Genomic DNA, 16,066 nt, shown 5'->3' with positions numbered 1-16,066 from the left:
GGAACCGCATGAGCTGCCCTACCGGCACATGGACTACCCCCACCAACCGCGGCAGCAATTCGGCATGCTGCTTGGGGGCAAAAACACACAGATTGCCGCCCCAAGCACCTGCTTGGGATGCTGGTGCCTGGAGCCGGCCTTGCACTGAGATTTCAAGATGCCCACCTTGCTGATGTACCATTCCAAACGATCAGTTGCTTCATTGAATATTCAATCCCTTACTCAGTAGGAAAGCTTTCTGGTTTGGTTTACACTGTAAGAAATTTTGAAGTATATCCATCCCATCCAAAGATCCTCCAGGTTTCAGGATAAAGGTTTCTGTATTTCATTCCAGCCTGACAGAAAAAGTAAATCAGAATGTTAGTATTTAATGTTTGTGCAATTCTCCAAATCAATAACAAATAAAGGAAAGACAGCTTCCTGATCATAGTAGGAGCTGCCTCTCTTCTCAGTCTCCCTTAATACCAAGGGCCAAAGCCTGGGTTGTATCCTAGAGACAACCAAGGCTATGTGGCCAGAATGGGCTCAAGTCTGCGGGGGCCTCCATCAATTCCTGAAGAAGAAACCTCTCCCATGTGGCCTTATAGCATTTATGTAGTCACAATCCTTCCATTTGATCATGTTCTGTAAGATGTTCCCCAAGAGGCAGCATGCATACAGTGCTTTGCCAAAATTCAGGGTGGATGGGTTATCTCAGAAGACTGCCAGACACGTCAAGGGAACCTTAAGTCCACACTCTCCTAATTCAAAATCCTTGGCTATCAGCTTCCAACTGAAGGAATCCCTATCTGCAGTATTGGGGGATAATAAGGATCTATATTATCCTAAATCATTATCAGAACACAAACACATAGACCTTAACATTAATTTTAAATACGTTAGGTAACAAAGACTTATTCCCTGTTGAAACCGAAGTTCAGGGGGCTTTTCCACTAGAGTCTGATGCCTAAAGCACATGGATTTGTTATAGCACTGACAACATCACAAGTAATATTAAGAGTATTGTTATTTTAACCGACAGCTGAAATAAGATGCAACAACAGCCAAGCACCAACATTGCTTCATTTAAGTGGACACGTTTAACAGAATTAGCCAGTAACTCCTGAAGCAACTAGTTATCAGAACTACCTGAGCAAGAAAGGCGAGGGGAATGTTAAAACATCTGAAGTCATCTTCAGTACTAGTTCCCATTCGCAGTCAGTTTAAGTCAGTTATAGCATTTTAGGACCCTGAGATATGAATGCCAATGGGAAGATGTTTCTTTGCATGCAGGGTTCCTAGATCTATTTGGTTTCCTGACAAAAGAAACATTAGGATCAGGTGCTTCCTTGTTTGTCATAAATAATACATCACTAATAGGTTGTCTGTTGATAAGACTATACAACTTCTTGATAGCTGTGCTGAAGGACTAAGTGAAGGTTCTGTTGATTGGTTGAATTCTAAGGTTTGATGAGCATCTTTTGGGAACTCTACAGGTCTCTATGCTGTTGTTTCATCCCTTAGCTTCATTTCCCATCACATGGTCTCTAACACATTAAAAAAACTGGCTGTAGTAGTTGGACTACTACGGTTAATACTGTTTCTTTACCATCTTTAAAGCTCTCTCTCTGAGAAAAGCTTGAGTAAATGGTCTTTCCACCGGGATTCCAAGATAGGTTGAGGCAGCAGGAGAAAAAATTATTTCCAAACCTCTCATGGTTTGACTCAGAGCAGCCATGTCTACCCTTAATTGTGGATTTAGGCCTATGATCCAGATACGTCTGGAAGCTCCTGTATGGCTTTCCCCCATGCAGCAGAACCATAGCAATTCTGCTGTGTTTTGGGTCTTCTATTCCAATGGAGGGAAAAGAAGGGAAGAATTTGCCTCTGAATTTTTAACATCTCTCTTTAAAAACTCTGGGAAGTGTATTGAGGCTACCCTCACTGACCAGGTGCACTGTCTGAATAACGTATTGAAGAATGAACATACTGAAAGTGTTGCTTATATTTTACTGCTTGAGTTAGTCTCCGGAAGTCTAATACAGAATCGAGCCTTTGTTCTTTGGAGAGTAAAGAGTAATTTGGAAAAAAAAATCTGTGGTATCAGTGGAACAAATATTTCACTACATCATACAGGTAATCACATCTCCCAGTTCTTGAGAGAGAAGAGATTCCTCAATAAAATCTGTAGGGATTGAGGAGTCTGACAATAATAAAGCTACAGAGTTAAGAAGAGTATGAGTGATCATTAAAAATACAGTTTCTAACGCTCAAGTGGTTAATGTGATAGTTGCTTATACAGGAAGAGAAACCTCAGTTTCATTCTGACAGGAAGAGGTAAGCTGAAGTTCTAAAAACCCCAGTCTTGTGATATGCTAGTAACTGCCTTCCTTTCATGAATTTCTGAAATTGAAATAATTTCGAGGTCTTATTTGAAATTGCTTCTGTAGTAAAAAAACTAATTGGGCACCTGGGGATGGCTGTTTTTGTTTGAAATAAGAAAAGATTTAATCTTACTAGAGTATCTGATATTTATTTATGGAGGGTTGTTGGTCCCATCAGGGAAACTCTATTATGCCTCCAAAGAATGCAACGAGAAAGGACAACAGGTTAAACAGATCTGATTTGGAGATGAGGTTACTTTAAGGAAAAAAAAACCTTCCCCAAGTAGCTTACACATAAGTAGATCCCTCTTAAAAAGTTATATGAGCAGCTGAACAAAGATAAAAGGTCACAGACTGTAGTGAAATAACTCTTTTTCTCCTCTTCTTCAGAAAGAAAGTTTCCAGAAGGCTTCAGACTAAAGAAAAGCACCGAGAACCTATGTAGCTGAAGCACAGTGAATATCCATTTTGTAGTGGCACGATAATTGAAAAGACAAATTATTTTTAAGCCTCTCATATAAAGAGAAAAAACTCCAGGGGAAAAAAAAAGACTTAAATAAAATGGTACTTTAATGCATAGGGAGAAACAGAAATCACAGAGCAATTTGGGGAAATTCTGAATAGTTAAAACTCTAAGCCATCTTTCAGAGGCTCTCAGAAAATGGATTGTGCCTACGCAGAGAGAGCGCACACGGAACAGAAAAGGGAAGACCTAAGGGGCTAAATCCATAAATGGAACGTAGATTCAGTGTTGCAGTATGTAACTATTAGATGCCCCACGGTTATGAGCTCCCAAAATCCTAATAACCAGTTCCCTACTGGGTCCTCGGCGGCACGATGTGTGTGTGTGTGTGCGCGCAAGTGAAGACCCCCCCACTGCCGAAGTGCCACCAAAGGCCCAGTAGGGAGCCGCGCAGTGAGTACGAGCCGCTCGTGCCTGTCTCTCCACCCCCCCACATCTGACCCCCACCCATGTCCTGCCCCAACTGCCCCCCTCAGAACTTGCAACCCATCAACCTCCCCTGCTCCTTGTCTCCTGACCACCCCCTCCCAAGCCCCCACCCTAACTGCCCCCCAGGACCCCACCCCCTACACAACTCGCCCCGCTCCCTGTCCCAACTGCCCCGACCCCATCCACCATCACCCCAACAGACCCCCGAGACTCCCACAGCTACCCAACCCCACCCCGTTCCCCATCTCCTGACCACCCCCCCAGAACCTCCGCCCCCTCCAACCGCTTCCTGCCTCTTATCCAACCCTTCCTCCCAGCCCTGGCCCGGCCCCCCTACCATGCTGCTCAAAGATGGCAGGAGTTGCAGAGCTACCCAGAGTTCTGGCACCAGCGGCGCAGCACGCTGGCGCTCTGCAAGGCGGGGGCAGGGACTGGGCCGAGGGAGCTCAGGCGGGCTGGAGACAGGACAGTCCTGCGGGCTGGATGTGGCCCGTGGACAGGAGTTTGCCCACCTGCCAGCCCCTTTAATAACCGGTTCTACACCGGCTTCTAAATTTAACAACCGGTTCTTGCGAACCAGCTCCAGCTCCACTGGTGCCTCACAGTCTAGTGGAATCCACAGCACTGAGTTAGGTGCCCAGGGTCTCTACACAATGCATGGGGAAAATCAGGTGCCTACAAATAGGATTAACAAAAGCCAGCATGTTGAACAGGGAGCTGATTAAGGTACTCACAAGGAGAGAGGTGAAGCCTAAGTCCCCCTCCTCAAAGGGAGTTAGGCACCTAACTCCAGGCCAGAAGCAGGTGCCTCCTTCCTCTCAATATTCACAGCCACAAACCCTCTCCTCGAGTTAGGCATTGAAACTCTTCAGTGTAAAAAGGGGGGGAAGGGTAACATCCTTATAACTTTAGCTCAGTGGAACAGAGACTTGAATTTTCCACATCTCATGTTAGTGACCTAACTGCTGGGCTATAGAATCATTCTCACTCTCTCTCTGGCCTGCTGAATATTTATATGTAAAAAATGGAAGAGCTTCACCAGGAAAGATCGAGACCCACCTCAGAGCCCAGTGGGCAGAGGATCCACCTGAGAAGTGGAAGACCTGGGTTTAAATCCCTGTCCTCATCAAGCAGAGGGGAAAGATTTGAACCTGGGCCTTCCATACCCTGAGTGAGTGCTCTAACTATTAGGTTAAAGGTTATATAAGGGAGGTTTGCATTACCACAACCATGTCCTCCTCCATTTTTTGTGAGGCTCAATCCAGTAGGCATGCTTCAAGTACACCTACCAGATCGGGCCCCACAGGTGAGAGAGGCAGGCAATGATTAGTTTGAGGACCCACTGGGCCTTAGGCATGAGATGAGTGTATACCCAGAGACAGAAATGTAGGCACCTAGGGGGCTTTACCAATGGTAACTTAGGCACCTGAAAGATTAAGCAGCAGCTGAACAAGGATTCTGAGGATCTAAATTTTGAATTTAGGCATATAAATGGCAGTTGTCCACTTTGTGGATAACCCCTTTCTGGATTTAGCCCAAGGTCACAGAGGAAGTCTGTCTCTCAAGCCCCAGGCTACCACCTTAACCACTAGAACAGCCATCCTTCCTTCCTTTGTGCTGTGAAGAGAAGCGGTCAAGGCCTACAAAGGAGTAAAGTAGCAGCTCTAGAATGAACCAATGAATTAAGATTAAGATTTCCTTTTGAGAGAATGTATTTTTAAACCTGACAAAACCAAACAAAGAAATCAAAACACAAAATGCTTCAACTGATCTGACAGAGTAGTAAGTTATACTGCTGCAAAAGGAGAGGCCCAGAATAGATTTAGATTTCCATACTCTGAATGGTAATTGCATAACAAAACACATAGGTGACTTGCTATTAATGGAAAGAGGTCACTAGTGTCATACAACTTTTACAGCACCAGAACATGCATAATCTTTTATCATGAGACAGTGTGCTCTCCCATACTGTGCAGTGTAAAATAAAAGGGAAGTGGAAATCATCTCCTAACAAACCACAGGAGTCATATCTTATACAAGTTTTAAATATTTAACTTTATAGCCAAGAATTGTGTAAAACACAAATGCCCTTAAAATAGAGATTTTCTACTATGAAATTAAAACATTTATAAACTTTTTTTATTGATGACATGAGAACACTTCCCCGACAAAGCCTGGGCTCTTGTGGAGTGATGGCCAAAGGTGGGACATTGGCCTGCTCATAGCAAGCCTGAATACAGGGGGTTATCCAGGATGAGATCCTCTGGGCTGACACAGGTAGCCCTCTCATCCTTTCCACTACTGCTACAAAGACTTGTGTGGATTTCTGGAAAGATTTAGTCCTCTCCATTTAAAAGGCAAGAGCAAGCCTAACGTCCAATGAGTGAAGCTACCATTCCTCAGAGCTCTTGTGAGGTTTCAGGGAGAAGACTGGCAGGAAAATGGCTTGGTTGTTATGGAATTGTGACACCACCTTTGGCAGGAAGGCCAGGTGGGGGAGCAGTTGGACCTTGTCCTTGAAAAACACTATGTATGGCTGTTCTGGTGTACGGGCCTTGATTTCAGAGACCCTTCTGGCTGAGGTGATTACCACCAAGAAGGCTATCCTACAAGAGAGAAACAGCAGGGGGTATGATGCTAGTGGCTCAAAGGTGGCCTGCTAAACCCAGGGTTGTAAGTTCAATCCTTGAAGGGGCCACTTAGGGATCTGGGGCAAAAATCAGTACTTGGTCCTGCTAGTGAAGGCAGGGGGCTGGACTCGATGACCTTTCAAGGTTCCTTCCAGTTCTAGGAGATGGGTATATCTCCAATTATTTTTTTTTTATAGGTGCCAACTTTCCAATGTGCCAGGGGGTGCTCACTGCTCAACCCCCAGCTTTGCCACATTCTCCCCTGAGACTGCCGTGCCCTCACTCCTTCCCCTCTCCTCCCCTCCTGCATGGCACAAAACAGCTGATCGGGAGGTGCGAGGAGGGAGGGGGAGGAGGCTGATGTGGGCTGCTGACATATTACTGTGGCTCTTTGTCAATGTACATTGGTAAATTCTGGCTCCTTCTCAGGCTCAAGTTGGCCACCCCTGCTTTAATGTATAATAGTGCTTCAGATTTAGAAGTGTATTAGTGTATCAATCTGGAATATATCTTAGCTGCAAATGGATATTTTTGATGGAATAACATTAAATGACCTTTCTTGTCTTATTTCAAAGTAATTATTCAGTTTCATAAACTGGATTTCTTTTCTAAAGCACATTCACCTGATTTGCTATAAGACCTGTTGTGAAGGTACTGTATGCTTACCTGAAGCAGTCAACATGCTGCATGAAAACTTTACTTTTACGTACCTGGGGTTGCAGAAATTCCCAGAATCTCCATGCAGTACTTGGCATATTCATCTGCAGGGTCAGCAGATGATTTGGTATGAATGGACTGGTCATCCTTGCTCAAAACAATCTGACGAAGAGTCAAAAGACCTAGTGGTATGAGGGCATTTGGTTTATAAATGTTATAGTAATACGCTGGGTTTCTATGGTTTCAGCCATCCAAGGATCTCATTGTGCATTATATACATTAACGAGTTAAGCACTGTAAAATCCAGTGAGGACAATAAGTATCATTTTCATTTTAAAGACAGAGAATCAAGCATGGAGACTTACCCATGTACACAAAGGAAGTCTGTGCCAAAGGAAATTGCCAAGTGACAATTGCTAGGAAGAGGACTTGAGGTGATTGTTGCTATTTGACAATAAGCAATTTTAAGTCATTTGGAACTTTCAAGGTAGACACATAGGTGGGCCTCTGTAAACACATGCTCTCATTACTGTTACCTTCGTCCTCTATCCTACTTCCCTTCATATTGTTTTTTATAAACACTTGTTGGAGAGCAGGTATAATGTCTTTCTACGTGTCTGTTCAAAGCAAGCATAATCCTGGTGGTTTTGGGGGGTGGGGAGTCATCACAGCACATGTAATAATAGTCAGGAAACAGACTGTAGCAATCAGGAAATTCTCCAGACTCCCAGTCTGGTGCATTAATTGTCCTTCCTCTTAGCTGAAATGAATAATTAAAAAAAGATTGGAAAGGCTGTTGAAAGGAGTTGCTGTTACAAGCTCCATCTTTTTAAATTTTATTTTTCTCACAGTTTGAACACAATTAAGATATCAGACATTTTTACAGTAAATCTCAGCATTTTAAGCACTCATTTCCAAGGTATAATCTAATGGGCCTTTCATCTATAAAGGGCCACTTACCTCTCAGTAGCAGCCATGGGGGAGGTGGATACACAGTGAAGGAAGAAGAGACCACTGTCTAAGGCATATGTCTGTTCTCTATTACGCAGGATATTGCCTTATGTCTTTCCTACCATTTCATGAATGCTTTTTGTATGTAAAAGAAAAAAAGATACCTGTATTGGCCATTCTAGAGGCAGCAAGTTTCTCAAGAAGAGCATCTGCAACATGGCTCCCATCTTTATAATATTTTGACATTTGCTGAAGAGGTTCTTTTTCCCATACCCAGTTCTCAAACATTTGTGAAGGAACTTCTACAAAGTCTGTTTCCACATTAGTTCCACTAAATCTAGCAAAATCGCTCTAACAAAAACAAAAAACAAGCAAACAAAAACACAAACAAAAACCCTCCATTATATTAAATTAAAATACAAATGAGATTAGGTAAGATATCTAGTAAAATGTCAACCTATGTAAGGTGCCAAAACTGTGATGATGTAAAAATAGGGCAGAATTATAAACAGCTATATTACAAGAAAGATCAATGTTAAAATAGTCTCAAATTTTAAAACAGAGGGAACAGTTCCTAACACATTGCAGGTACTATCAAAAGCAACAATTGCAGCATCAGCCCCAAAACAGCTCTGTTGCCTACGGAAGGGTTCCTTCCTCGTGGAGCCGCTCATTGCTCAATCCCAGTTGCTCAGGCTGTGCAGAGGGGAAAGTATTTGCTGTAACATGAACATTTTCCAGAAGTTGTATTTACTGCGGGGCTTGTACACAAAAACTCAAAACAAGGTATCAACTGTGAAAAGTTACTGTGAAGCTCTTAAATACTTACCTTAAGGAAACCATACACCCATCAAACAGGCATACCCCTTCCCCCACCACCGTTTTGAGAGACTGAAGAAAGAATTAAGATATTTTAATGAAATAAAAGCATTACTTACCTGTGCACATATCTGGTGCATTACGTGACCAAACTCATGGAAGTAAGTCTTCACTTCATCGTGTCGCAGCAATGATGGACAATCTGATATTGGTTTTGTGAAGTTGGTGACCAGAGCAGCTACAGACATCATTCTGCTGCCATCAGAGCGTAGGCAGCCAGGCTGGAGACCAAAGCATGCTGCATGCCCATACTTCCCTTCTCTGAGCAAGAAGAGATACCAAAAGCCATCCTTACGCAGTAGGCCTATCTTCCACAAGTAACATGGTGAAGAGAGCTGTTTCCCTCTATGATTTTATAAGAGGAAGGGACCATCTTTCTTTTATTAGAAAAACCACAATAAGATAGCGTCCTATGACCTTTATAAAAGTCACTGCGCTTAGGATTCTACTGAGAGCACAAAGAAAAAGTACTTCTAAATCCCCTCATTTTAATATTTAGAGCAGCATTTGCAAGCCTCTTTTTTATTTATATAGTATATTATTGAAATCAAAAGTAGTAACTCTGCTGCTTCTAAAAGTTAATTTTACTTAATCTGAGACAGGACAATTATAGTATGAAAGACAAATCCCATTCTGTGAAGCATTAGCTTTTGTTACCAACATTTGAGCGGATTTAAGAATAAAGAACCAGGTTTGCTGTTTTAGCAATGTGATTTTAAAACAAAATGAGTCTCTTAATTAAACTGTTAGTTAATACAGTTACAAAAATTGTCATAATTAAAAGTGAGTCACTAAACATGAAGTCCAAAATATTCACGTCCCCCTTCCTTATTGCGGTTGTATGATACAAAAAGTTAGTGTCATTTCCCCCTTGCTTTTTAGATTAATAATACCAGGCCCTCACTTCCCCTTCTTTGCTGAAGGACACTGATTAGAGGACCTGCTTAATGATGTCATATGAGGTTGTAGCCTGAACTGTAGCATTCCCTGCCCAGCAAAAAGCTAATTTCCAGCACACACACAGAGGGAGAAAGAGAGAGAGAGAGAGAGAGAGAGAGAGACCTCAGAGGTTTAAAGGGATCTAAAAATAAGACAAAGTCTCCACAGAGGCACTGGAGACTTAATTGGAGGCCTAAGTTAAGACACCACTTTCAGCAAAATTGGAGATTAGTTGGTCTGTGCTACTGGAGTAGCCATCTATCTGACCCAAGTGCATTAAGTGCACAGGCCTGCACTCTAGGGTACCTAGCTGCCATGTTCTTGTCAAACCTTGGCTAGAGGAAGTCCAGAATAGCGGGAAGAAAGATTTTTAGGCTGAAAGACTATAGGATTTGCACCACCGAGAGTGAAGCCCAAGCCCCATACTATACGAAGGGTGCATGAATTCAAGAAAATGATCAAAAACTTGCCTGAGATGCTCAGACACTTTAGAAGGCTCTGCTCAAGGATCAAGCCCCAAGGAACATGAGACATTTAGGCAAGATGGGGCCTACATGGGGAATCACCTTTAGTGGGAGATTGACACATCCACTAAAGAAAAGACTATTGGATGAGCATCTCCAAGTTCTCCCCTGCAACATGGAAGACTCAGCAGAAACTGCCAAAAGGTTCTGGAATGAAACTGTGGCAATGGAACCAAGTCCTGACACAAGACCAATGTTATCAGCGGGACTGGACTGGACAGATGTGGCTATCAGGAAGAGCTGAGTTTTGAGATTCTTTCCAAAGAGGGAAAGGCTTTTCCTCTGCATCGTGTTGATGGCTGCCCCAAGGATGGGAGAGTCTTGGTGAAGGAATCAGGGAATTTTTGCCTGCTCAGTCTAAAGCGCTTGCAGACTTCTCCTCAAGGAGATATTGGAGCGAGACACAGAGCAACCTCCTACCACCTAGAGCGGAGAAGAGGTCTCTAGAAAATATGCTGGGAATGGACACAGGGATAAAGAAATAGAAGCAAGGTTCCTCTTAGGAGGCAAAGAGGAGACACATACAGATCACTGATAGGGGATAGAAGGAATTTGACCCTGCTCCCATCAGTAGCTACTAGGGCTGTCGACTAATCACAGTGAACTCATGTGATTAACTGAAACAAATTAATCACGATTAAAAAAATTAATTGCAATTAATCACAATTTTAATCGCACTGTAAACAATAGAATACCAATAGAAATTTATTAAATATTTTTGGATGTTTTTCTACATTTTCAAATATACCTCTACCCCGATAGAACGTAACCAGATATAACACGAATTCGGACATAACGCGGTAAAGCAGCGGGGAGCCCTGGGCCCTTTAAAGCACCACCTGAGCCCCGCTGCTTTACTGTATTATATCCGAATTCGTGTGGAGCCCCGAGCCCTTTAAATTACCGCCTGAACCTGGCTGACGGAGCCAGCTGGAGCACCAGGCCCTTTAAATCCCCACTGGGGCTCTGGCAGTGAGGCTTGGGTGGTGATTTAAAGGGCCAGAGGCTCCAGCTGCTGCGAGGAGCCTCAGGCCCTTTAAATCCCTGCCCAAGCCCTGCTGCCAGAGCTTCAGCGGTGATTTAAAGGGCCAGGGCTCCCCGCAGCGGCTGGAGCACCAGGCCCTTTATATCACTGCCAGGGAAGCCGGGAAGGGAAGTTCTTGCCGGTACGCCGTACCAGACTGAAGCCGATATAGCACGGTCTCACCTATAAGGCAGTGAGAGTTTTTGGCTCCCAAGGACCGCATTATAGCGGGGTAGAGGTGTATATTGATTTCAATTACAACACAGAATACAAAGTGTACACTGCTCACTTTATAATTTTTTTTATTACAAATATCTGCACTGTAAAAAAAACAAAAGAAATAGTATTTTTCAATTCACCTCATACAAGTACTGTAGTGCAATCTCTTTATCATGAAAGTGCAACTTACAACTGCAAAACTTTAGAGCTACAAGTCCACTCAGTCCTACTTCTCATTCAGCCAATTGCTAAGACAAACAAGTTTGTTTACATTTACGGGACATATGCTGCCCACTTCTTACTTTCTGATGATGTAAATGAGAACAGGCATTTACATGGCACTTCTCTAGACAGCACTGCAAGCTGTTTACATGCCAGATATGCTGAACGTTCGTATGCCCCTTCGTGCTTCGGCCACCATTCCAGAGGACATGCTTCCATGCTCACGACACTTGTTAAAAAAAATAATGTGTTAATTAAATTTGTGACTGAACTCCTTAGGGGAGGATTGTATGTCCCTGGCTCTATTTTACTGGCATTCTGCCATATATTTCATGTTATAATAGTCTCGGATGATGACTCAGCACATGTTGTTCATTTTAAGAACACTTTTGCTGCATATCTGACAAAACGCAAAGAAGGTACCAATGTAAGATTTCTAAAGACAGCTACAGCACTCGACCTAAAATTTAAGAATCTGAAGTGCCTTCCATAAATCTGAAAGAGATGAGGTGTGGAGCATGCTTTCAGAAGTCTTAAAAGAGCAACACTCCGATGCAGAAACTACAGAACCCAAACCACCAGATGCTGGTGGCATCTGACTCAGATGATGAAAATGAACATGGGTTGGTCTGCACTGCTTTGGATCGTTATCGAGCAGAACTCATCATCAGCATGGATGCATCCTCAAGTGTGCTTGAAGCATGCAGGGACATATGAATCTTTAGTATATCTGGCACATAAATATCTTGCGACGCCAGCTACAACAGTGCCATGCGAAAACCTGTTCTCACTTTCAGGTGACATTGTGAACAAGAAGTGGGCAGCTTTTTATCTTCTGCAAACAGGGTCATCCCTAGGTGGGTGCAGGGGCCAGGATCACCACCCCCAGCGGGGCGGACTGGGGTTGCTGCTGCCACTTCCTGCCGATGCCAGGTCCTCTAGCCCCCAGGTCAACCTGCCCCCCGCCACCTTCCTTGGGCCGGCCTAGCAGCCCCCACACAACATGCACACAGAGCTGTCCCTAGGCTGCGGCGTTTTGGGGTGGCCACCGTGGGGCTCCCCAAAGCACCAGGTGCTAGGAATGGCTCTGCCTGGAAATGTAAACAAACTTGTTCGTGTGAGCAACTGGCTGAACAAGAAGTAGTACTGAATGGACTTGCAGGCTCTAAAGTTTCACACTGTTTCAATTTTGAATGCAGTTATTTTATGTACATAATTCTACATTTGTAAGTTTAACTTTCATGATAAAGAGATTGGACTACAGTACTTATATTAGGTGAATTGAAAAATACTATTTCTTTTGTTTTTTACAGTGGAAATATTTGTAATAAAAATAAATATAAAGTGAGCACGGTACACTTTGTATTCTGTGTTATAATTGAAATCAGTATATTTGAAGATGTGAAAAACATCCAAAAATATTTAAATAAATGGTATTCTATTATTGTTTTACAGTGCGATGATTCGTGATTAATTTTTTTAAATCGCTTGATAGCCCTACTAGCTACCTGTGGAGAGAGAGTGCACCCAGGGCCCACAATAGAGGACTAAAGTTCCACATTGTGGTCAGAGTCAAGTTTTAATTTCCTGAGTAATTCTCTGCTCTTTCCTCTATCCAAAAGACTAAGGCTGAATGAGCTCCAACAGGGGGTTTCCTCCAAAGGCACCAGCTGTTCTGCTTAGTTCCTTCAACATGAACCAGAAAGCAAGTGGAAGTTTACCTGCAGGGAGTTAAAAAGAGGTGGAGCAGGGTACAAAAATTCCTTCATTCTGATTAGCGTCTCCTGCCTGGTGGACAGAAGACAGGAACTCATCCATCTCTACCAGTGTTGACATGCCATGTGAAAGGTACATTACAAACAAAAGAGAAAAATAAATATCACCTATAGTATTTAGCCAGCAATCTCACTTATGTTTGGGTCAGGGATTCTGACCTGAACATAACTATACCCAGCAAAGACAGATGTTAAAAGGAATGGTGTCTGAAACTTATTGAAGATATATGCAGATAGAATGCAGTAGCCATAAATGCTTCCCTCCCAGAAACACTCTGGAATTTAGCCAATAAAAAAGTTTACTTCCAGATTCATATAACTCCACCCCCAGCTAAGATTAACTCCAGCGTTACACTTTTAAAATAAAGCAATACATTATAGAATTACCTGGGATAGAGGTCTAAGTAGAACTGACCTAAAACTTCTCTTGTTGAATCATCTTTTACTGTATAAAGAGTAACACTCTCATGCCAAACATGAGCATTCTCTACCTGCTCAAATACAAGTCCAAGCAGCTCCTGGTAAATGTTCAATAAGCCTTGTGTAACAGCTTCAGCTGGAAAGTATTCCTTCAGCTTCTCTTGATCTATGGAATATTTAAGCTCTTCTGTCTTGTTCATATAATAATGTAAATCCCATGCATTGATTCTTCCATCATAGTCAAAGCCTCTTTCTTCACACTCCTTTTTCTTCAAATCCAGAATAAACTCTCTCTCCTCGTCACCCAGTGGTTTTAGCTTCTTACTTAAGTCATCTGAAAATGCAAACAGAGATTTACCTTTATGTCAACTTGTCTGTTCCATGTTGTATTATGTTACTACTAGTAGTACTGGAGAACTAATTTATTTATTTAGATTTACACAAATATTAAAAAAAGGTATTAATCCAATACCAGCCACCACAATTTTCCCTTTCTCAATTAATGACTACTTTAATGCTTGCCTTTCTGTTTTGGTTACAGGGATTTCTGAGATATGAGCATGTGCACTCTTGCACTATCACCACTGGTAAGGGTTAAATGTCATAGCATCTTTCATTCTTTTCTAAGGACATCCAAAAGAGAAACAGACTCATAGACTTTAAGGTCAGAAGGGACCATCGTAATCATAGGCACTGACTTTCTGCTCCCCCCGGTGGGTGCTCAACTCACCTCTGTCCCCAGTGCCGACTCCACCCCTTCCATGAGGCCCTGCCCATGCCCCGCCCCATTCCAACCCCTTCCCCAAAGTCCCCACCCCAACTCCGCCCCCTCCCTGACCGTATTACGACTCCTTCCCCAAATCCCTGCCTCAGTCCCCCGGCTTCCCTGCCTCCTCCCCTGAGCGCACCACGTTCCCACTTCCCTCTCACTTGGAGTAGCCAAACAGCTGTTTGGCAGCAGCTGGGCAGGAAGTGCTGGGAGGTAGGTGGAGGAGCAGGGACACGATGTGCTCAGGGGAGGAGACAGGGCGGGGGGGGGCGGAAGCTTGGCTGCCAGTAGGTGCAGAGCACCCACTAATTTTTCCCCGTGGGTACTCAAGCCCCAGAGCACCCACGGAGTCGGCGCCTATGATCATAATAATCTCTAGTCTGACCCCCTGCACACTGCAGGCCACAGAACCTCACCCACCCACTCCTGTAATAGATCCCTAACCTTTGGCTGAGTTATTGAGTTCCAGTTAGTTACCTGGAAAATAATTCCTTGTAGTAACTAGCTAACACTGCACTCATCTACCTTAAATCTCTCATGCCACCTCATGTAATTCTGATTTTTCTTCATTATGGTTAGTAGTAGCTACAGTTACAGCACCTATCCTTCAACTATTTTTTTTTTCCAGCCATTGGACGTGTGACATTATGATTCACATTGTACTTTTCCTCCAGATCCTTACAGGGTAACCTCTGTTCTACTCCCACCTCAAGCCAATTAGCTGAAGGTAGGAGAGTTCCACGTTTTTTGCCTACACTGGGTCTTCTCAATAGCAGCCCATATTTGCTAAGCCATTGGAGATTACGCCCTGTAATTCCACTGATTTTTACATTATTTTTCTATGGAGATAAAGGATCAAAAAGAGTAAAACATTTTATATCAATGAAATTCCCAGAAAACACAATCTGTACTTACTCTGATATTAAGTCCTTTTAGAATGTCAAAGTTCTGCAATCAGATTATTTTTAAAAATCTAATATTTCAATACAATAGTGAATACAAATGTAAATTGTAAGCTTTGGGGGCAAGGACCTCTGTTTCTAATTGTACTTTGAAGTACTGTGTACATTTATATTGCTAATAAATAGTAATAACATACTACTCTCAACAACGTAGATTAAAAGCGAGTCAAAGGAGTGCACGCTTTTTCATCAGACTGTAGGACTTATTGATGATCAACTTCAAATATGAACGTTGTTAAAAAACACAGCAGATCAGATCCATATACTTATGTCTAATAATAATATCAAAAGAAACAGAGCAAATATTAACAACTGATGAAACTCTTCTCTCCATAGTAAATAATTACAAAACTTTAGATTTAAAGGACACAATCTTAGAAAATTAATATATGAGCTTGTATTGTAAGTCCCAATGACATACAAGGACTAATTTTCAAGTGTGTCATGCAATCTTAAAACAAATATTACTAAAACAAACAAGTAAACAGAAACCAAATAGCATTCGCTGCTGACATGCAGTTATAGAAGACTATTTAGAATAATACAGAAAAAATATGTTTATTCCAAGTTATAGTTGATGCATTTATAGCATCAAAGTACTTAAAAAAAATAATAATCAAGCAGTTCCCAAAATTTTTGTTCCCATCAAAACCACAGCTAGGTCCACTGATAAGTATGTATATTTTTGTATTACCAAACATGCTGCTAAATTCATGTCTTACTATATGTGAAATGTTGTAAGAATTACAGTTGCAAGTTTGAATTTCCTGACTTTTGTAC

At 42.4% G+C, this 16,066-nt stretch overlaps 1 protein-coding gene and 1 long non-coding RNA gene across 5 annotated transcripts in view; one reads left to right on the top strand and one right to left on the bottom strand.

The window, feature by feature from the left end:
* NLN (neurolysin) overlaps nucleotides 1-16,066 on the bottom strand; it is a 52,950-nt gene that overhangs the window by 1,996 nt on the left and 34,888 nt on the right. For all 4 annotated transcript variants that reach the window (XM_050946993.1, XM_050946996.1, XM_050946994.1 and 1 more), the window contains 4 exons: nucleotides 13,523-13,889; nucleotides 8,492-8,693; nucleotides 7,718-7,904; nucleotides 166-335 (listed from right to left, as the gene is read on the bottom strand). In XM_050946993.1, coding sequence (XP_050802950.1) covers nucleotides 304-335; nucleotides 7,718-7,904; nucleotides 8,492-8,693; nucleotides 13,523-13,889 — 788 coding nt within the window. In that variant the 3' untranslated portion in view covers nucleotides 166-303. The remainder of the gene's footprint in view (nucleotides 1-165; nucleotides 336-7,717; nucleotides 7,905-8,491; nucleotides 8,694-13,522; nucleotides 13,890-16,066) is intronic.
* Nucleotides 1-16,066, top strand: part of LOC127048072 (uncharacterized) — a 51,396-nt gene that overhangs the window by 14,407 nt on the left and 20,923 nt on the right. The window contains exons 2-3 of the long non-coding RNA XR_007773552.1: nucleotides 14,097-14,142; nucleotides 14,999-15,051. This is a non-coding gene — a long non-coding RNA (uncharacterized LOC127048072). The remainder of the gene's footprint in view (nucleotides 1-14,096; nucleotides 14,143-14,998; nucleotides 15,052-16,066) is intronic.

The sequence above is a fragment of the Gopherus flavomarginatus genome, chromosome 3 (assembly GCF_025201925.1).
Source record: "Gopherus flavomarginatus isolate rGopFla2 chromosome 3, rGopFla2.mat.asm, whole genome shotgun sequence".
NCBI classification, from domain to species: Eukaryota; Metazoa; Chordata; order Testudines; family Testudinidae; genus Gopherus; species Gopherus flavomarginatus.
The sequence above is the reverse complement of the archived record's forward strand: the minus strand, read 5'-3'. Positions and strand labels throughout refer to the sequence as shown.